General features: G+C 41.4%; 1 protein-coding gene across 7 annotated transcripts in view; it reads right to left on the bottom strand.

The window, feature by feature from the left end:
- Positions 1-22,941, bottom strand: part of MNAT1 (MNAT1 component of CDK activating kinase) — a 129,015-nt gene that overhangs the window by 3,026 nt on the left and 103,048 nt on the right. The window contains exon 8 of one of the 7 annotated variants that reach the window (XM_075150872.1): positions 17,516-17,558. The exons of the other annotated variants lie outside the window; for them this stretch is intronic. Within the exon in view, the coding sequence (XP_075006973.1) occupies positions 17,546-17,558 (13 nt within the window). The 3' untranslated portion in view covers positions 17,516-17,545. The remainder of the gene's footprint in view (positions 1-17,515; positions 17,559-22,941) is intronic. 7 annotated transcript variants of the gene reach the window in all.

The following is a 22,941-nucleotide window of genomic DNA, read 5'->3' as shown; positions in this document are numbered from 1 at the left end:
ATACTGACAACGACAAATAATTTCCTTCAAAACGCTGGTGTGAAACTACCTCCACCCTCCAAACTGGAGAGTCTCATAAAAATCAATTCCCATCTCAGATTTTACTTCTATCATGCTTATTTCGTTGCACAAACTTCATTTTCCACTCATGCATAGATCAATCTGGAGAAAACGGGGGATTATTTCACATTTCTGTATTAACAAAGGTTGGTTGTGTGGTTTTCATTATTTTTCTTACCTTTCGTTACTTTTCTTATATCACTAAAGGAAAGAGGAAGTCTATTGTTTCCCTTTTTTTAGGTCACCTGAAATTGGGGCAGTAGTTTCATAAGGCGGCCTGATTTACAGCTATTACAGCATTTATAGTTAATTGGCATGTGATCTCTGAAGCAGTACAAAACCATTGCCAAAAAGGCTCAGATCAACTTTTACTACGGCAACCTGCATTAATTCTCCTTACTCCTGTGAAACAAGCACGACACGCTGCTGGCTGTCAAGTGAGGTCTTTATTTTCTTGTTAAGTATCTAAACTTACTGCTCTTGAACCATTTAATTACTGTGGTACACCAGGCAATTGCAAAGAATCTGCCACGCTGAAGCCACACAATGAGAAGCGAGTGTTTCACTGGCTTTTTCCACACCGATCCCCATCTGTGCTGCCTGAATCCGGCTGTGCCCTTCGCAGGAGTATCTCTCTGAACTGGATTCCTGGGGTTTCTGGCAGAGGTCAGCACATCTTTTCATGTACACCTTCACAACAGCGGCAGGAAGAAGCGCTTGCCAAGTCTTATTTCCAAAAAGTCAAGCTCCGTTAGGTCTTGGGACCTGGAGGTAATTGCTCTCACTAGTTAGCAAATTCCAGCACACTAGGTCTGTTTTTCATAGGTTTATTTTAAGTACCTGTAAATCTTATAAGCAGAAACCAGGAAAAAGAGGTTTGCTTTTTCTGGTGCACAGTTTTTTAATGTAACTTGTTTTTACTGAGGGCAGACTAAACTCTGAAGTTAAAAAAAGCCTGCACTATTATTTTTGAGCAGGGCTAAAGGGCTGTGTGTTCTCTGCCCCACGGTTTCACACTTCCCGTTCACCGTAATGCCTATGCTCCGCTTCGGGCTCTGCCCAAACAAGCCCCCTTTCCTTCGCTGCAGCCATTGGATGTTGATCTTCCCCATTAACCTTTCGCGTCAGTTAAAACACATCGTATTTTGTTCTTCATGAGCCTTGAGGGGGCTCATTCCTGACCTTGAGTTTCTCATCACCATGTGAAAAAAAAAAAAAAAAAGCCTCCTGTTTTCAAGGAAAGAGGTGTAATTCACACTTGGTGCAGAGGCTCAGAATCAAGCTGGTCATTCCTGGGGGTGGGTTTCCATCACGTTTTCTCTTTTCCGAAGGCCGTGTCACCATCACTTCATCAGCAATGACTGGGACGGTTGGAGAACCACGCAGCGGCGCTCAGCGTGGCAGCAGGCGCGATCCCCCGTGCCCGTCCACCCGCCGCCCAGGCAGCCTCAGCACCACTGGCCATTGCTGTTCCTGAGAGCCAGAGGACCCAACACCAGCTCGTCAGATGGTAACGCCCGAGACCACTGGCAAATGTCCCCTCATCGCTCAACAGGGCGGTCTCGTTTCAGAGAAATTCAGGAAAGACTTCAGAAACAATCAGAGAGGATGGAGAAACAGCACAACCAAACAAGCAAACAAGGCTAAAAAATAAAACCCAAACAACCCCCAAAACATCCAACCAACAAGCCAAAAAAACCCCACAGTACTTCCCTCCATCCACCCAACTGAAAGTATCAGTGCTTGGGATTATTTCACATAATCTTCCCTCGTCTACCCAAGATAAATACAGTCCCACTGGTGTTTCTGCAGATGCATTACTGGAGGTAGATGTGCAGTACTGTGTATTTGGCATGTAGATTTTACTTTTTTTGCTCTATTAGGTATTTTATGTGGGTGAAGAGAAAAAAAATCACTCACAAGTTGTTTGACAAAAAAAAAAAGTAATGTAATTCTATTCCACAGAATAGATTTACTGCTCATCTGATTATCCACAGTATCCAAGACAGAAAGTAATGGGGCAGACACTAAATCTGGGAAATCTTCCAGATTTATCATTTAAATAATAAATAGTGGTTGCATGAAAGCAAGCAAAATACTCCAGTCTGGAAAATTGTGTAAAGCATTAGTAACGCAGTAGCATACGCTGCATTCCTGAACCTTTCTAGAGACAATATTTTCATTAGATTTACCAAGTCTTTAAGATGAGCTATCGATGCATTATTCAGAGTATCCTTGCAGACACTGGGTCTCACCAGATGAGAGAGGCACATAAGAAACTGGATTTTCTCTGGCCTGTTTTTCATTGAGGAATGCGTGGCCTGGGTTACTCTATAGCCCCTGAGCAGGTAAAAACAGCTCCTCCAAGCCACTGTGTTTTTGTTTGAACCAGTTCTACCACACAGTCAGTCCATGCAGCCAAAGCAGAATTTGCTTATAAAATGAGCTGAGTTCATTGCTGTTCTTCATTAAATAGCCCTGGGAAATTCATTTGGGAACAGGTCTTCGCTAGGTGTTATTCAGATACGGTATGGCTCTCCCCTTCTCAGAAACTGTAACGTTTAAGTTAGGACAAAAACACAACACACAGCTGGTAATCAAAGAAGTCATCCAGAATAGCAATTCATCCCCCCACGGACTAGCTACAAGCCTGATCCCAGGTCCTCAAAAGTGAAAAAGCAGTCCTTCATCTATTTTAACAGACAGTCTTTGGACACTATCATCATATTCAGATCTTAACAAACCAACCAGCTATTACTGGTGTCAGAAATTCCCACCGAACACCAGCCAGCACAGCCTGTTCCAACATATAATACAACTTTAACAGAACCATGAACTCAGCAAAGGCTCCTCACGGCCCAGCTCAGCACCTCCTGCAGGCCTTGCACCACGCCTGAGGTCACGCTTCCAGCCCCGACGGCAGCGAGGCACCTATCATCCGCCGCTCTTCCCCTCCGCCCTCCAGAACAACAAGGACTAAATGGGAGAAATCTATTTAATAGCCGAATGGGGAAAACTGTTCCCTGGAAAGCAATAGGTCCATGGCTGCCTCAAGGGACCAAGACGTCATTTGGTTGATAAATCCAGCGTAACAGTTTTAATTACTTTAATCTGAATGTGACCAGGAAGTCAATAAAATGGATAACAAATTATGACGGTGCGGGGTTTGCTGCAAGCACCAGCAAACGGGCAGGCAGCTGCCCACTGCAATAGCTGAGGGGGGTTGGTGGTTGTTTTGGTGGTCGTGTTCTGTTGGTTTTTTTAAAGCCTCTGTGTATACAATTGCAACAATCAGTGTGAATGTCAAAAAACTGCTAAGCATGACGAGGTCTCAATACGACAGATACCAAGGCAGACAGAAAAAGAATATATTTTTAACCTGATTATGTCACCTGTTAGTCTTGCAGCAGGACAAGACCAAATACATCCCATAGCGCAGGGTGACAAGGAAAAGTCAATCGAAATACCACAGCAGAAGAATCCTGCCAAAGATGACAATAGAGCCTACCAGAAACACCACCCTTGAAACCCCTGCAATCCCACTTGCACACAGCATTTCCACCGGTTCAGATTCAGCTTAATAAGCCAGTCTATTTTATTATTAATAATACTGTTTAGCTATGCTAGTTTTCTGAGGGCTTAGTGAGCAGAAATTGCTCACCAAGGTGTCAGATGAGTGCCAGACCCCAGCACAAAGGAAGGAATACTACAGACATTGCCTTTTCTTTGCCACAAACTTGCTCAGCCCATTTCACATATCCATGCCCCAAGAGACTGCCACAGAACTGTCACTTACTCGTCACGATTTGCAGAGCTGTGCCTGGAGTTCCTCTCATTCAAACCAGCGTGTGATCGGGTGTAGAAGCTTACAGCATGCTTGTAAAACCACCACCTATGCCTCCAACGCAGAGGACACAGTAGCGATTCTCTCATTTAGGGGCTGAAGTTGCCAGAATTGACTGCTGAACGCACAGCTGGTATTAGGAGCAAATCCTCTGGTTCCAACTGACCTCACCTTTGATGACATTTCCAGGAGCTCGCTTGAATTGCTTGGAAATAAACACATCTATACTTAGATGACATTTGAGTGGTTTTCCCCCCTTTTACTTCAGAGGGAAACTTCAACCAACTTTCCAATAAGGAAAAGTTAAAGTCTTCATCTTGCAATAAATTCTTCAAAATTAGATGCCTACTGACTCTAATGGGTCTCTATTCATTACAATGAAGATTCAAGAAAAAAATTCTTAATTGGGAGTTTGAGTTCATGGCTCCTAGAACTTTTATTTCTCAGTTTTAGGTCTTCTAAGTGAAGAACTCCGTTCTACCAGAAACAACTTTTCCCAGTAGAAAAGCCAAGAAAACCCCAACCCACCAAATCAATAAAAGAAATCTAAGACCTCTAGTGATTCTTTTTAGCCTCCTCCACCTGCTTTTTCTAAATAGCAATTTGTTTCAAACGCTGTCGGAGTGTCCCTGGGTAGGAGCACATGTCAACTGCGTGCGGTGAAACAAAGTTCTTTAAAATTAAAATAAAACAGGTCTGCCACAGCACGCTTCAGGTAAGATGGAACAGCACAGAGGTCTGCTACTGGACACTGAAGGAGGAAAAAAAAAAAGCCTAGAAAAGTAGTATTAGCCATGAAACAGCTGTCTCTGATAAAGCCAGTTCTGACTCCAAAGGTAGAAAACAGTGATGAGTTATTCCTCCCTCTCTTCCCCCATTCCTCTTCTCCCTTATATCAAAGGGCAAACATTTCAGATCCTGGCAGCCCAAAGTCACACGTGCCCTGCTGCAACAGCAACCCGGCAGCACCTCGGGGCTCAGTGCTCCCGCTCCGAAAGCGGCAGCTTCGCTTCTTGCCATTCAGCTACTGCAGTGACCAATAAAAGAATCTCCAGAGTGTTTAACATAAGAAGTAAGGCACTTTTATTTGATGTTTCACATAAACTGTTTCCTCCTTTAATGGTGAAATACATACATAAACTGTAAGATATATCTAATTCCCTATATCAGAGATTTTATTACAAATTACCTATGACATTGGTGACTACAATTGTGAACCTCGCTGTAGAAAAAATCTTTAAATGCAAAGATACAAAGTCAAAGAAGCCATCCTTGGTGGAAGGAAGAGAAGAGAATCAAATTTTCCCATACTACTTTCCCTGAAAACTTCCTCTTTTCGTGATGAAATCCAGACTCCAGAGACCAAACTTTTCCACTGAAAAGCTAGTGCATTGGGGGATGGAATGGAGGGAAATTTTCTTGTGACAGCTATCTCAAAATACATCTTCAGCACTCCTAAATGAATGCGTCATTAAAAAAAAAAAACTCTTTTACTAGTTAAAAAAGTTTAAAGGAAGAAAAGTTTTAAAGAGCATCTGGTTCTCCAGCATTTTCCTAGAGCTACAATTCTACTGCTGCTCTAGTTTTTAAATAGATGTGAGAATCAGGTACCCACGTTTATTTAACACATAGATAAACATTTGCCTTTGGAGTAACTGAGAGTAACTTTAGGCTATTGCCTAAAGGTAAGATGAAAAAGCATGGAGAAACGAAGATCAAAGAACAAGGAGAAATGCCTTCTGCCCCACAGACATCTGACATAATTTTAAAAGAAGTGGATGTTTTAAAGTGTAAAGACAGGAAACTAATGATGAAAAAGATTTTATAGAATAAAGGAAGCTTTGTATTACTCTGACCTAATATGCGTTTTCTACATTTTCTATGCCGCAGGCTGAATGACAGTCCTGGGATACCACTTGCAGGCTGTGCATACAGGTTTCTGCAGGTACTACCATAACAACAATTTTTAGACAATTCCAGTCCTGCTGCAGGGTCCTACCTACGAAGGCACCAGCCTTGATACAATTATTTCATGCGGAGAAAGACTATAGACTCAAAGTGCTATGGACTATAGACTTAAAAGACTACCCACCTAACTCACTGTAGACTACAGACGTAAAGACTACAGACTTAAAGCACTCTGAAATGGGACATAAACCCCTTAAATGTGCAAACTGACCTATACCCATCTTCGAAGGAACTGCAAATCCAATTACGCCTGTAGACAATATGTTAAAAATGTTAACAAGTTAAATAAACCTCTTTCTTCACTGAGGAATTATGCGAACTAGAGATTTACATTTAACAAGAACTCAGGTGTGTAAATCCAGTGCATGCTTGATAAACACACTTTGCACCTCATGTGAGCCCAGAATTCACAATGGGTGTCTGCATACTTATGTTAATAATAATCAAATGCTACATTTAATCAGGTTCTTTTAACATTTGACCAGGCAGCATTACTTCAGATGAGGTGTAACAGTTTCCACCTTAGAAAATACAAGTACCAGTGCAAGAGAGCAGCCATTCCTGTCTTTGCAGTAGATTCAGTGATCCAAGCTAATCCAGGAAATCTTGAATGCACTTTCAAAAGTTAAAGCAGTGACAGAGGTCATACTCTTTTGTTGGTTTTTTTTAGTTTTTTTTTAAAACAAAACAAAACAAAACCAAACCTGAAGCTGCTAGAGTACACCATAATCCCCAATAGTCAAACTTCAGAGAAAGGAGGCATATTCTCAGCTGGTATAAGTCAACATGGTTTATAGATTTCTGCGCTGTTACAGAGCAGATTCAAGACAATTATTATCTGAAAGTTCTCCTCATTTTAGCACGTGACTGCCTGTTTTAAAATAAAAATGGGAAATGGAAAGCAGAACCTGCAAACACATTAATCCTTTGCAAGCAAAGGAAAACTAAAGGCTACTCAATTTCTTTTCATTCATGTGTTTAAATTCTATAAAGGATACTATATACAAGTTTATGTTGACTTTTCTTTCTTCAGTTGTTTGGGGGTTTCCTCACGTCCCACTTTCCTCCCAGTAATATATTGAGTCGTTTTAATGGCTCCATACATGTCAGTCAAGAATCATCACCGATTATGCTGTGTAAACAATTTGCTTGTCGCTCACGGCACATCTCTGCACCACACATTCCTGCCGGTGTTCCAGATGCCGTCTCCAAAATATGCGCAACCGCTACCATTTGGATGATTTTTTTTTTTTTCTCCTTCAAACTGCAAGAATTTCTGCTTAAACTCTTTCCCAAACAGCTGCTTGAATTCACTATCCCTGCGTACTTAGCTGGTAACAAAAGGTTAATGTTTATTTCTAGAAACCGTGCTCGCAGGAAGCCTTCCTTCAGCGCAAGTGACTTCCGTAACTCGCGCCTCTGCGAGCAGAGGGGCTGGGAGCGCTCTTGGATGAGCGGGGGCACCTGGGCCCCCATTTGTCATCTTCCCGAGGTCACCCGCCAGCTGTCTGTCCTCTCAACACCCAGCCTCGCCACCGCGGCGAAGGCATTCTCCCTCGCTCAGATTTCCAGGTCTGAACTTCCAGATAGAGTAAATCAATCAGCCATCGCAGAAACTGCTCAAACAACTGCAAGTAAGCATTTTAGCACCCTTGAGCAGCCTCGCTGCGTAACAAGGACACTGCAGTCCTAGCTGGAATCCAGCAAAGCACTCGCTCTGCATGACTAGTATAGATTACACTTCGGAGGACTGCAAAACTGCAGCTACATTTAGTCTATGACTAAATCAGCCTCCACTCGTACTTGACCCTGAGAAGAACGTCACTGAACACATGGGCCTTTTCTCAGCTATGATCTCGTATTTTTTTCTTTTCAATGGCAAAAAAGACGATTAAGCTATCACTTCTGTAACTGCAAAGGAGCTCTCTTTTTAACATGTTGTGGAAAAGTTTTGGCATGGCTTGGTCTTCAAATTTTTCACCTTTCCCCCTGCCCTCCAGCTCCACTCTTCCTCCCACACACTACGTTTAGGACAAAGGCCACCAGAAGAACGTGGATATGTTTAAATAATTATTATTACTCTGAGGAAGTTAACCATTGTTTTCTAACTTACTACCTGAGTCAGGATTGTTTTCACAGGCTTCTCTTTTTTTAAAGATAGGGCTTGTTCAGTCTTAAAGACATCACTGTGTCTTTCCCCACGGCTAGGGGAACATTTCCCTGGGTTCCACTTCGGGAATACAGCACCTCTTCTGCAGGCAAAAAGAGGGAACACAACTTTTATTCTGTAGGACGGTTCTTTTGGACACACGAATTCTTCTTTTAGGAAAAAAATTCCCGACAGTTCCTCACTCTTTGCCTTTTTCTCTGACTTCCGCACACCCCACCGCGTACCTTAAATCCCCCAGTTCACGGCAAGCAATCCATATTGATGAACTGGGGCTTTGAGCAAGCTACATGAAAGAGATTCCTCCTGGACCAGCTTCCATGTAAATTATGCAGCTGTGAAGCAAACGGAGCCCTTTCTGAACAGAGCGCTCAGTCAGGAACACCTACAGAAAGAGGACGAAGATGCACAGACTTTTTCCCCCCTTCTTCAGTACTTTTGCTTGATGCGCAGTTCTGTGGCAACAGACCACAAGGACGGTCACAGCTGTACCACGACTGCAGAGTACAGGATGGCCTGCCACAAGCAGAGAGGAATATTTTTGCCCCAGGCACTCTGGTAAGGACCTTGACTTTGGGCCCGAGGCTGGAAAATGGACTGGCTGGCACACTTTTAGAGTTTTTTTCACATTGAAGGACTGGGTTTTAGTCCCAGTAGGGGAGGCAGAGCCCCTGGGTGACTCGGGTGTCAGGCATTGTCACAGCCAGGCTGCAGACTAATGGAGGTCAACAGCCTCCTTCGCCCCTATGCCCTCCCCCAGTTTGCCTCCTCCAGCTACCTGCCCTGTTGCACAGCTCTGAAATGCCACTGCAGGGCACCGATCTCAGTAAGAACGATGAGACTGGACCTAAGGGGAAAGAAACACCTTCTCCCCCCACCAGCATAAAGGACTGAGAGGAGGAAAATAACACCAGAAATGCACTTACCACAGCACAGGCTTTGCCCCCAAATCACTTCTGATGGAAAACACATCATCTGAACAAAGAAAAAGCTGTATATAACCACAGCTTTGAAAATACTGTCTCCCCAGGTCAGCCAGTCTACTCTGTTTTCATTGTGACACAGCATCCTCCGCTCTGACAGAGTAGCAATGAATTCATACTATATGGTAATTCCAGTTTAATATGACTCAGAAACAAAATAGCACAAGATGCACAAGAATTTCTAGAGGGTTTTTAACCTTTGATACTGATCAGATAAGTAAGCTGCCAAACCTAATAATTATCTCAAATGAAGAGATAGTTATTCATTTGAGATAATAAGAACCCAAAGTTATTTTCTTTAGGCAGTATTTGAAAAGCGTAATTGTCGAAAGCAGAAAGACTGCAGTTTGAACGACACTATTTAAAGAAGATGAAACTGTTCAGGTCAAAACAAGGTGAAAAAACCAGCCTGCCTGGTATCGCAGCTGACTAATGCTCTAATGCATCAGACCCTCCGCTTCTTCAGGTTCTGGTTGCTGTTGATCAGGTCAGCATTTCAGTCTGATGTTGAGGATCAAGTTTACAAGCTCTCAGCCGTGCTGGCATTTGCTCCTCAGAAGGCCTGGAAGAGGTGGGAGGGGGAAAAGAGAGGAGGGCAGGAGCCAGGAGTGAGGGCTTCTCCTCAAAACCATGGCTGGGCTAAGAACTAGAAGCATCTGCCCAAGTCATGTGCAGCCTTTTGGCTGAGCTCTCAAACACCAACCTGCAAAGGAACCGTTTAGCCCCACTCTGTGTCACAGAGCAGTCAAAGACAGCTCACAGAGGTGGAGGGGAGAGGGGGAAAGAATTGCTCTGTTCTCTTGAAAATATTTTTATAGGGGAATGAAGGAAAAAAACCACTCCTTCAATCCTAAGAAGTTTCCTCCTGTCAGTCAACATATGGTAGGAGCTATTATTATTTGGCTTAAATATAAAGTATCATTCTAAGCCTATTTTTCTATTTTAACAGTTTGACATTTCTATTGTGAAATCTGAATGTAATTCTCTGGATTTTATTGTCCTTCTCTATTGTGCCCTGGTGGAATTTCTAGAGGGAGAAAAAGCAGTGATGATGGGAGATTTTCATTTTACTCTTCCAACAAGACAATGAGTTAAGTGTCTAAATGGAATCGTTCTTTATTTTATATAATTTCTGTTAAATTAATTTTTATTCTCTGCTGCTTTCAGTCTAATACAATTTCCTGAACCAGCAGGAGCACAGATACCAAAGCAGAAGTGTGCCGAGTTAGGCAGAATCCCTTAGTTTCACCTGGGGGAGAAAAGTGCTAACAGAGTTGTTACAGAGGAGTGACATTCACAGTTACTGAATTTCTCCATGGATTATTTGTATAAAAACTTGACCCACCTTGCAAACTGCATCCTCAATAAATGTATCCCAAGAAGTTGTGCCTACCAATTGAATTGATTCTGAAACCCTCTGGTGCAGAAACTGCATTTTCCAACGTTCACAGAGAGTGCCTAGCAATTCTGGGGAGGATTATCATTAATAAATAATGACATTTAATAAATTATCTGTGATATCCTGCTGAGGAGAGAACTCACATTAACACTAGGTGGCAGAAGGCTCTGTCACATTGAAGACACCTGCAAACAGATACATTCATAGACATAGACTTAAGCTTGATAGCCCATTTCAAAAAAGCTAAGGGAAAACCAGTTGAAAGCAAAATAGCCATAAAATACCATTTTCCATCCACTCTTCCAGTTCTAATTCTGGCTCTGATATCTTTAGCGCACATCATTTCACCGTTTAAAAGATCATTGGCTATCCCTGAATCTGAATACACCTTCTAAACTTGAACCTTAAATCACCTCTCATTCAATTCAGGTGAAATTCTGTATGTGACAAGTGATTCTATGAAGCTTTCATTTACGTAAAAGAAGAATTCACAGTTTAAAGAAATAAATGGCCATTAGGGCAAGTAAACAATAAAAACATATGCTGCTAGTTACCTTGACAGATACTTGAAACCAAGCTTGGAGTGCTATAGCAAGCACATTTCTGCAGCTGAAAGAAAACCAACAACCTACAAGCAAAACTCACTGAAAACTCCTCAAGACTCACTGTGGAAGGGGTCTCCTAAAAATGGCAGCTGCTCCTTCATGGAGATGCATTTTCAGGAGATACTTTTGTAATTACATAGAAAATTCCATGGTGTCAACTGGTTTCTTCTAGTTTTACATATTTAACCCTTTACAAAGTGTTTATGCTTGATTTTCTTCTAGTCTGGCCACTCTATTTTCATCTACTCTAAGCTTCTCTCTCATCTAGTCTACATCAAATTAAAATCAGGAAACAAAACATTTAACTTCCAGTAAAAAAAGGTAAGTGAAAAAATATCAGCAATCACAACTCAAAGACAGCATATGAAGAAGAATTTGCTGCGTGAGCTCTAACAACCTGGATAGAAAAGAAAGCAAACGGCAACTTCAGATGTAAGGAGGAAGCCATAAACAGAGAGGAGAAGTAGAAGATAAGCAATGTCTAGATGCTGAAAAATAAAAGGGGGTGGGGGAAAACAACACGCTATTTCCTTAGACAAGTAAGTTAGAGTTGACAGCAAAGATTTCTTCTAGATCACTGTGGCTCCACTGCTTTTACACTTGCCAACCAGTAATGTTGCAGATTTACAACGCTTGAGGGCTGGGTTCTACAAGGGTAGCTGGGGCCAGCGAAGAGCTCAGTAGCCTTGTGGTGGGTTATTTTGCACTTCTAGACATGGAGGCTTTTTGTGTTTAAATATAGCATATTTTATCATTCACAGTTGTCAGCAGTGGAAATTGTCATCTAAGCAGTAAAAGATGCTGTTGAAGAAACAGGAGGGATTGGTTAGAAAGTAAAAATTATTTTGGCCGTGACAACTCATCTCACTGCCCATTTTGAGGGCAAGGGATCAAGCCACCCATTGCAAATTGCTGCCTGAGAGTCGGAAAAATCAATAGTAGGTAGGAAAGCCTACTTGCCAAGGCTACAGCCACTGCCAGCAGATTATTAATGCATCTGTCTGCATTCTTTAATGTTTCCTAAGAAGCAACTATGTTAACTGAAAAGGTGCGATATGTCACCAGCCCTTCTCTTCTCTCCTCTTCATTTTCTTTCTATATTAAAACCTTGGCTACCAAAGAAAACAATCATGTTTCACCTCATCTTTTCCCAGCTTTTCTGAAGTTCAGTTCCTGCTCTATAGCAATATATACAGTCTAAGTACTATCCCTGACAAGCTGTTTGACAGCCCTAAGTTGCACATCTATTTTACTCCCAGAGCTTTGGAGTTGGTAGGGCTTAGATGGGAAATGGAGGCCAATTAAAATAAACACAGACAATATCAATGAATTCTTCAGAAACACACAAGACAAGCAAAATGAAACACTACTGGCTTTTGCCCACAATTAGAATTCAGCCCATCTCGCAGGCTGAACGCTCTGGCTGAGGTCCAGAAAGACACTTAAGCACATGTCTTATTTTAAGCATGTGAGTAGTCTCATTGATTTTTCACTCATGCCAGTAAGAATATTCAATGCGCTTAAAATTAAGCACATTGTTAAGTGCCTTCCTGGATCAAGGCCAGGCTATTTAGCCCTTGCAAGAGTTGGTCTACAGAATATTTACCATTATTTTAACTTCTCAAGACTTTCTTTGAGATAAAGTTTTATGGTGTATGGAAATATTTCATTCATCGAGTATCATACGAGCAATGACTGGTTTACAGCAACCTTCAGGGAACAAGTATTCCTCCCCTCCCCGTATCTTCTAAAGCAGTAACTGGAAGGATTATCAAGATGGATAAGCAAATACACTGATAAAGAAAATTAGTTTTGAAATGGAAGCCAGCAGTCTTACTGATCTGGAAAGCAAAACTAGCCCCATAGTGAAAAGCTGACAGACATATTAATTTTCAGTGAAAAAGTCATTCGCCAATATGCCATTCCAATACCAAGTCCTGTACAACAACTTTGAAAAACAAGCTAATTGTTGACTGAAATGAATTATCACAATAAGCACATATTCAATTCCATTTTTCCTTCTTCCTTTTACATTGAGTTGAACGCAAAATCCAAGGAAAGACCTGTTAGTGCTTCCTCAAGATGATCTCACCACATCAGAGCACTTTATAGAGATCAAAGGCACAAGAAATGCTATTGCTTTTTTGCTACAAAGCAGCAAATGCCATTCGCTTTGCTACAGACAATTGGACTAATTATCTGGTTGGCATTATCCAAGTTCAGTATTGTACCCTGAATAAGAACTAGAGAAAGGCATTTAACATAAGGAAACCTGTACTCGGTCAGACCCAGCATGCTCCCTCCACTTCAGCAGTCCCTCCCCAGGAGCAGGAAAGGGAGCGCATGGGAGCCTGACCACACCAGTGAGACCAGCAGGACAATATGACAATTTGCTTCTATTTTACAAACAGATGCAGCTTTTCATTTCAGTACTTGTTTCTTCCTGAAATGTTTAAACTCAGTAGTGAAAGTATATAACTGACAGGGCAATATATGAACAGAAAGCCAATTTAAAACTAGATCATCTCTTTGAAACCTCAGGTTGACTTATAGCTGTATTACTCATCATGCCTTACACCAATGCAACTCCACTCATTTCATGTTAGCAAGCCCACACCTGATGGCGACTCAAGCCTCAGCATCTAAGACACCACTTTAAAAACTGGTGGACTACCCTCATGGACAACCTCTGAGACCTCTACAAAAAGTAACTAAGATGATAAAGATAGCCTGCTGGCAAAGAGACACTTTCTAGTGGATTCCGGTTTAGAAGTCCTCAATTTGAAAGAAACAGTCTCTCTCTTTTTTATACACGAGTTATTTTACGAATCTTGATTCTGAGATTATTTGATGAAATTTTATCATCTTGTCATGCAGAGTCAGAGCAGACAGACATAAAGGCCATAAAGCGGAGAAGCGTTGAGGCTGGAAGGCACATCTGGAGACCATTCCATCCAGTCCACCTGCTCAAAGCAGGGTCAGCTCAAGCAGGTTGCTCAGGGCCGTGTCCAGTCAAGTTTTGAGTATCTCCAAGAAGGAAGACTTCACAAACTCTCTGGACAACCCGTTCCAGTGATTGACCTCCCGCACCGTAAACATGTTTTAACGGAATTCTCTATATTTCAGTTTCGTCCGACTGCCTCTTGTCCTCTCACTGGGCACCACTGAGAAGAGTCTGGCTCTGTCCCTTTTACTCCCTGCCCTCCCCCAGGTATTAACACACATTGACAAGATCCCTCTGAGCCTTCTCTTCTCCAGATTAAACAGTTCCAGCTCCCTCAATCTCACCTCACACGACAGACAGCCCAAGTCCTTACTCACTCTAGTGTGTCCATGTCTCTTGCACCGGGGAGCCCGGGACTAGAGCCAGCACTCCAGATGCGTCTCAGCAGTGCTGAGCAGAGAGGAAGGATCACCTCCCTCGACCTGCTGGTAACATTCTGCCTGACGCAGCCCAAGAGGCTGTTGGCCTTCTTTCCCACAAGGACACATTGCTGGCTCATGGACAACTTGTTGTGCCCCAAGGTCTTCTGTGCAAAGCTGCTTTCCAGCCGGTCGGTCCCCAGCCTGCACCGGTGCATGGGGTTATTCCTCCCCAGGTGCAGGACTTTGCATTTCTCTTTCTTGAGCTTCACGAGGTTGCCGTCAGACCACTTCTCCAGCCTGTCAAGGTCCCTTTGAAGGGCAGCACAACCATCTGGTGCACGAGCTGCTCCTCTGAATTTTATATTGCCTGCAAACTTGCTGAGCATGGACTCTTTCCCATCAGCCAGGCAGTAATGAAGAGAACTGATCCCAATATTGACCCCTGGGGTATACCACTAGGTCCTGTTTTGCTTTAAAATCCACAACACAACAGGTATGTTAACGTCACTAGATTGCATTGATTTAACTAGTTCCCATTTTTAAATTAAGATGGTTAAATGAGAGCAATATTTTAATATATGCAAGAATCAAGTCTGTTTCTGTAAAGTATCTGCTGGCTTAACTCATTCTTAAAAGTGAATTTACTTTAAGAAAAGTTCAAAAATCATTTATGACTTCAGAGGGAAAGACAGACTTTTCTTTCTGAACTGCTTTAGTATGTAACTAACCCAAATGGTGGACTTTATTAAGAAATCATTTCTGTGGACAAAATTGCACCTTCACTTGAAGAAACAAGAGCAACAAGAAAGCTGTATTCCAAAACTGGGATTATAGTCAGCTTATGATGGAAAAACATTGAATGCTTATGGCATAATTATAATGTTACAGCATTTGCTGCCAGAATTACAAAAATTATTCTTAAAATTATGCCCTAAATAGAATGTTGTTTAGCTAAACTGAAAGCACATTCCAAGAAATGTGAAAAAACAAACTTACCATGATTCTAGTGATCTAAATTATGCATACTAAGGGCTTGTTTTAATAAAAGTACATTTAGTGGCTGAATAAAGTTTCTCGAAAATGATTTTAAAGATAATGAATGCCTGATGTCCAAAAGAGTGTCACATGAAATTTCATCATTGACTCATGTAAACTAACCTCAAATTTAACCAAATGCAACTGTGATCAATATTGTGTCAATCTGAAAATATCTGGGTTTTAAAGCAACAAAACCAGATGCAAGGATGAGTAAAAAGTTGGAATCCACAAACTGAATGGAGTTCTTTGCCACTGAAAGATCTGGAACAGCTATACTGACAGGGAGAAGCCAAAAGAATGAAAAGTTTTGATAGTATTGCCACATTTAGCAAGAGGAGAGTCAAGTGCAGGAGAAATAAAAAGGAGCTAGTTTGTTACTGTTGCGTGTTATTTAATTTTTTTCTTTTAAAGACGGCATCCTCCACTTCTAGGCAGTTTGGGGCATGGACTGTTCCTCCACACACCTCTAAATCACTGTACAGTGTCTAGTACGATGGACTTGTGTTATATGTTCCTAGGCACTTTTGTAAAGCAAACACTACCAATAAATAACAAGAACCCCAACCACACAAAATATAAACACTGTCAGATTTACCAACATACTCTTGAAAAAACCTTAAGAGTTACTGAACAGTAAGTCCCAAAAAGGCCAGCTATATATAGTAGAGTTGTGCTACAAAAGAAAAGGACATTGGAAGCAGATTCTACCTTCACTGTGAAAAAAACCTGAAGACAGGGTTGTGATTTCTTTTGTTCTTTCTTCCCCAAAAAATGCTCATCACCTTGCAGCCATAATTAAAAGCAACCATCCCCAGCCTTGATGACTTAAAGGGCTCATCCAGTGAGAAAGAAACCCATCCAGTGGACAGAAACCTAACATTTGCCAGCCAGGCAGGTCTTCCTAGCCTGTAAAAAATAACTGCTGGAACAGTTTTATCTTTGTTCTGTTGCAACATGCGACCACCTGTAGTACTTACTGGAGAGAGGGAATGCAGTCTGGTTACCCAGTCTCACTAGAGATGAACTTTAATATATAGAGATATAGACTCTTTTAATCGTAATACAGATACCCTGTTGGGGATGCTAACTGATTGTATAAATGTGTGCATACACAAACATGCATGTGCATGTATTGCCCACCACTGTGCTCTGTCACGCATCCCAACCTCAGAAGCAGGTGATATAGAACAAAAAGTTGCCTATAACAATCCCTTTTTATTGTCTTTATAATTTCTTGGCAATAATATTTATTGTGAGTTGCAGTAGAAAACCCCACGAACGAAAACCAAAAACTGAGCTGAGGGAGGAAAAGGTGTCAGAGTGGAGAAAATGGAGTTTTATTCCTCAAAACAATAACCCCCACCATGACAGCCTTGCTGGCTCCTTCTCCACTGACAGGAAATTTCTGTAAAAGAATCATGTGGTGCTGGAACACAAAACTACAGAACTTCATATATGAGACAGGCTATAGTCCTGACCAGGGATTAACGAACAAAGCAAAAAGCCCAGTCCTCTCTCCTTTGCCTTCCAAATACAAAAAACTTAGAATGTGACAGAAACCCATTGACTTTGACAGGGTTTAAGTTATACCAATATGAAGTCAAAGAAGCAGAACAGCTAAAATTGGCAGAAAAATAAAAAGTCTACGACTTCAATGCCTCACAGAGTATCCTGCAAGATTCTACCTTCACAAAAATAGGCAGAAAATCCTAGAGGACCACAGAAGGGCAATGGATTTATGAGGTCTGAGAATCCCAAAACAAAGATGCAATTGAGCTAGTTGATTTTATTACTTTATCCCTGAAAGCTTAAATTAAAAAAAAAAAAAGTAAAAATAAAAATAAAGCACAGAAAGCACCTACTAGAAAAACAGTCAGTATTGTCGTTTAGGCATGTTTCCCTCCCCACCTCTGAAAAGTTGTCTGGCATTTGACATAATTGGAAAGAAGAATTTTCTCCCCTGGCGAAGTCAATTAACTTCACTGTATTTGTATCATCTGTCAGAGCCAAATCTGCTATCTTCTTTGTGTCTGACACAAGCTTCTACACCTACTTGACAGATCAAATGGGTTTTAAAGAAATTACCGTGCTTTAAAGGGAAGTTCCATGGCTACATCAAGTCAAAAAGCTGCAAGACAAGAGGTGAGTGATTATTATATTGTCTGTACACGATACACTCCCCTAGAATACTGAAATACAGTGTATCTTTGTACTGAAGTTTAACTTCTTTCATGCAATTTGCTATTTCATTATGATACTCCTTTAGTCTTCAATCACCATAAACGTGTAGAAAATTAAAGAAGGTAATTTTCCTGCTTTGTGCTCTTGAACTGCTTAATTTCTCATATTATTAAGATATAAAAACTCCTTGCTGTAACAAGAAATTTAAGAAACAGTGTGGGCCACTGCTTTAACATACAGCCATAAACAGGTAGATGCATGTTTGTGCACAAACATGCACTGAATGTTATAACCAAGCTTTTTTCTTTTTTTAAGACTACATAAAATATTAGTGCTTTATGCAACACTGTACAATGGGATGTCATTAGATTACATGTCATGCCACCCTTTGGCATCATTAAACCAAGTGCCAGATCTCATCACATTTTATGGTCACTGTAACTCAAGTCCAAACTTATTTCCCATTAGCCCCAAATTAATGTTTGTGTTTGTTGCACATCAGTGTATAAACCTCCTAATTAAAGGCAGCAGAGCAAAGAAAGATAATGCATACAATGTGCTTAATGCAGTTCTTCAGTTAAAACGTAAATTAATACATAGCAGCATGGTGGGTAATGCAGGTGTTGAAAAAACTCCTCTATCGAAATACATTTCCTCGTAATCGACCATTAAAAGCAACTGGACCAGTACTCCAGCTCTTCCATATGGCAGCCAAGAACTGGGAGCACTCACTGGATGCATAATTGGGAAGCAATGTCAGGGTCTCTGCGGACCTATACTTCTCAGTTTTTAAGTCCCTGAGCAGCACGGAAGAGCATATCACAGAAGAAAACTAGTCATTTTTATTTGGGCATGGATCTATTCTGAAGCAAAAAGCTATATTCTACTCACCAAAGGCACTCTGACATTCTGGTGAGAAACAGGGCTTGGTCAAATAAAATTTCTTTACTAACTAAAATAAAGCTAATAATTTCTAGTGAGTTGGTCAAGCACAGTGCATCACATCCGACAGACTGCTGATGTGATTTAAGGGAAGAGAGCAAAGGACCGTATTGATGTCCCCCATCAGTAGGACAAGCACTCTAATAAGTTGACTTTAAAGTAGCTACATGGAAGTATTGCACTATCTGTCACACAAGTGCTAAGGAGGTTTTCAAAGACTTAAATAATATTTTGGCACATAAATCTACTATGAGCTAATGAGATGCCCTTCATGACTGAGAACTTCTTGTACTACAAAGGTTCTATCAGCTGGAGCCACAGAACAGCAAATACCACAGGAGAAGCAGAGCCGGCTCTTCCCAGACCACCTCTGTGCTATTCCAGCACACACGGGAGCGCACGCAAGTCCAAGCTGCCCTAGAAGCCGTCTCAAACGTAGCCCCCACACACACTTTACCACAAGTGCAGCTTTACACAACTTCCCTATAACTCTTTACGAGGGTTAAAGCTGTATCAATGCAAATTCCTGACTTTTTGTACAAAAAGCACATTCCATTTTTTCAAGGAAAAAAAGATTTGGTGAGGTTTCCACAGGAATGCTATGGGTCTTCTTCCTGAGTTAGTTCTCTTTTTGCATCAGAGTTATTATCCTTTAATCCCACTGGAGTGCAAAAGCTCCCACTATATGCTCTGTCCATTTAATGCACCCACACTGACCTACGGATTTGTTTGACCAACACTGGTCTCAAATTTCTCCACCCCAAGAACTAAAACATCCCTCAGTGAGTCACCTCAATGAAAAGGAAAGATCAAGCTCACCTTTACGTTTATAACAAAAACAGGCAGTAATTTTTTTTTCTTAAAGTACCACATTCAAATTAGTTTCATAGGAGCTATACCAAAAAATATTTAAAGCACAATTTACCCTGACAGATTTCAAGAAATAAGTGTAAATGGGGATTCATCATCCGATGAGGTATTTTCCCTGCAGGGATCTCATTTTATCCCAGTGATACTCAACAACTTTCATCTACGATTTAAAAGAAAATATAAAAGTCACTCCTTGTAAAATGCACAGCTGTCAAAAAATCTGAGGGGGCTGGGAAAAGAGATAAATTATTCAGGCTAATCTGTAGCACTTACTCATACGGACTTCTTCCAACTAGAGACAGCTTAATAGCAAAGGTCATGCAAAGAACACAGGTCACACAAGACACAGCACCACATAAATTAATTAATACTGGAAACAACATAGAGCTAATGGTGGCCAACTTACAAAACATCAGCTCTGGTTACTTCTGTAGCTAAGGAGGTGGATACATACACAAAGTAATATCAAGCAGGGGAACGGGGAGAAAAAAAAAAAAAAAGAGAAGGATTTCCATATTTGGCCTGAAGCCAAACTCCAAAGGTATTTTGGTGCTTAACTGCCTTTGAGGATTTTAGTCTACCTGATTTAACAAAGGCTATAGAAGAGTCTGTGGTAGGATCAGATCTGATCCATCTCTCTGCACAGTCTCTTCCTCTGCGGCTCTGCAAGCACCTTTCCAAACAGCACACGCTGCCCCATGCGCCGATACATCCTTTTACACTAACGCCGTGTTTCCAGCACCTTTCCTTCTCTAGTCTGATTATCCTAAGCTAGTACGTGTTCTTAATCAATTCAGAGCCTACAGTTCATTAAAACTAGCAAGACAGACTCTTCATTCAATTAGTTGCTCTAGAAAATGTTACCTTTGTCCATTCAGTATTCAACCTGTTTTTCTGCAGGAAGTTCTCTGAGCATTAGCTTCTCTCTTCTGGGGCAAAACACCTATCTTCAGCTGTAGTTGCTAAAACAATCAGTGCATTGATATACCTACAGAAACACCTAATAATACGACAGCGGTAACAACAAGGAGTTATTACATTGTAAATGTAAAATTATATATAATGAATATGCATATACACATATGTACACACACAAACATATATATCAATAAAATCATTCCAGTAGAAATTACAGCCTTTCTGGGTGCACACAGCATGCCCTCAAAGCAGTTAGTCTTGATGCCCTAAGTTCCTACCCTCTTCTTGGAAGAACTAATGGTACCACTGCAGTTTCTTCACCGCTTTGCAAGGAAGTACATCCCCCCACTACGTTTACCTTCACCATGTGGCAGCTATTCTTCTGGGAGCATCCAAACCTTTTACCAGAGGAAAAGCAAAATTTTTGGAAACAGCTCATTAAGAGAAAATGTAATCAATGAGTTTATGTGTGGGTTGGAGAAAAGGGGGGAGGAAAGAAGGTGAAGGGACTCAAGGAGCACACATGCTTATTTCGATGTCTTTTTCCTAGAAATTTTGCTAAATTTAGCATGTCTCCTGAACCTTTTTTATTTAGTTTGATTTTTTTTTTTTACATCGTAAGTATTTTAAAGCCTCTCCTTTATTTGTATTTCTTGCTTTTCATATTGTTTTTGCTTTCTTAAGGAAACTGGCAGCTGAAACATTTAGCAGTGTTGCCATTTCAAACACCAGACTCAGCTGAAACTGCCGTGTGGCAAGATGATGCTGTTTCAGCTGTTGGAGCCCTCAGGAAGGGCAAAAAATGCTGAATAAAACCAAAATGTAAGTCATGAGTCAACAAAACCTCTGGGATTTCTTGCAAATAACCAGCCTTCAAAGCAGCCCAAAATAGAGGAGGCACTATTCTTTGAAAACACCATTTTTGAAAATGCCTGTATTATCACCTCCACCAGCCATTCCAGCTTATGTGGTCCTCTCTACTCTAAGTAGCAAGTACTTCCCAGTGCCTGAGAATTAATATTTCAAAACAGATAATCCTATTTTTCAGACAATGAACCAAAGCATCAATGGAAAAAAAAAAAAAAAAAGAGGGAAGAAGAAAAAAGAAATAATAAAATCGAAGGACAGGCCCATAAGGAGCTTAGATGTATAACTACCATAGATTTCAGAAATCTGACCCTACTAGCCTTCCCAAGCTCACCCAAAGACAGCAACATAGTGGGGAAATCAGCTCCTTCTCCGGAGGTCCACACTAGAGCCCTGCTGTACTCACCTGTCGTCTCTCAGCAGGGCTGCTGGGCAGATGCTGACACTTAATTAAACTCCATTATGGCTCCGCTACTCCCACGGAAACAAGAGGTGCGCACGTGCATGAGGAAGGCGTGAAATAGACCCATATATGAGCACTTAAATCTCACGTATTTGCTATGCCCATTCACAAAGTATTTTTCTAAGAGGATAAAAATAGCATTAAAAGACATTGATTTTCCTTTCTTTTCTGATCTTAAATTCTCAGGGCAGTAAATTCTCAATCTGTAAAACCTGCTGCTGTAGAACACACGGGCAGTTGATATTAGCAGATAGTTCCAGATGGTTTTTCAGCATTTCTGTTTTGAAATACAGGAAAGTCAACCAGCAGCCAGTAGCTCCCAGTAAAGCCAAATACCTACTAACTCGGCCAAGCTATTACCTCGACAAACAGCCTGCAGCACTAGCACATTGCTTCAGTGCCACGGCTCTCTGTCATACAGGTAGCCACATTCCTTTGCTCCATTTGCAAACATCCCTGAGCCATGTCGAGCACACTCCTCAATTATACGAAAGTGCCCGTGAGCACACACAGTTCATCCACTGTGTTGCAAAAGAAAGTATATCCACACATACTGCCCAAGGGCAGGAACATTAAAGGCACTTCTGTAGGCCTAATTCTGTTGCCACTGAAGCCACTACAAATCCCCTGTGCAAGGCCCAGGAGCAGAACTGGACCTATGTTGAGCTTTTATTTATTTTTAAACTTGCCGCCCTCAGCACCCGAGCAAGTTCAATGGGAATTTTTCAGAATAATATTTTGACACTAGAGCCAAAAACAAGTCAGGGAACATATGAACTTCCTACAGCTCTTGGGAGAAGGCAGGGAAGGAGTCTGGCGGCGTTAGCTGCGAGCACTGGCTGCGAGACCTCATGAAAACGGTGAGGAGGGCAGTTGCACTGAATTATCATTGCTGTCATCTCCAGGGTCAGTACCAGCTGTTACAACACTATTGATTGCTCAGGTGCTTGTAGAATTGGACACCACTTGTATACGTTCTTCTGCTGGTCCATGTTTTTCCAAGCAGATTTAAGGGCTGGATGAATTGATTGAATTCGGTAGACCTAAGGAGTCTACAGATCACTTCTGGGTGAGCAAGAATGGGAGAGCAGCCTCACAAAAATAGTTACTTCAGTGACTGCTCTTCGACAAAACCAAAAGATCAAGAAGGAGGATCCTATGGCCTAGACTCCTCGAGGCACAGTACCACTCGTCCACAGCAGGCTCTTGAAAGCAAACTCCCCTATTGTACTCACACTTTCCCAACAATACTTGCTTCTCTTCTGCTGAG

The sequence above is a fragment of the Calonectris borealis genome, chromosome 5, assembly GCF_964195595.1.
Source record: "Calonectris borealis chromosome 5, bCalBor7.hap1.2, whole genome shotgun sequence".
NCBI classification, from domain to species: domain Eukaryota; kingdom Metazoa; phylum Chordata; class Aves; order Procellariiformes; family Procellariidae; genus Calonectris; species Calonectris borealis.
This window is presented reverse-complemented; position numbering and strand designations above follow the sequence as displayed.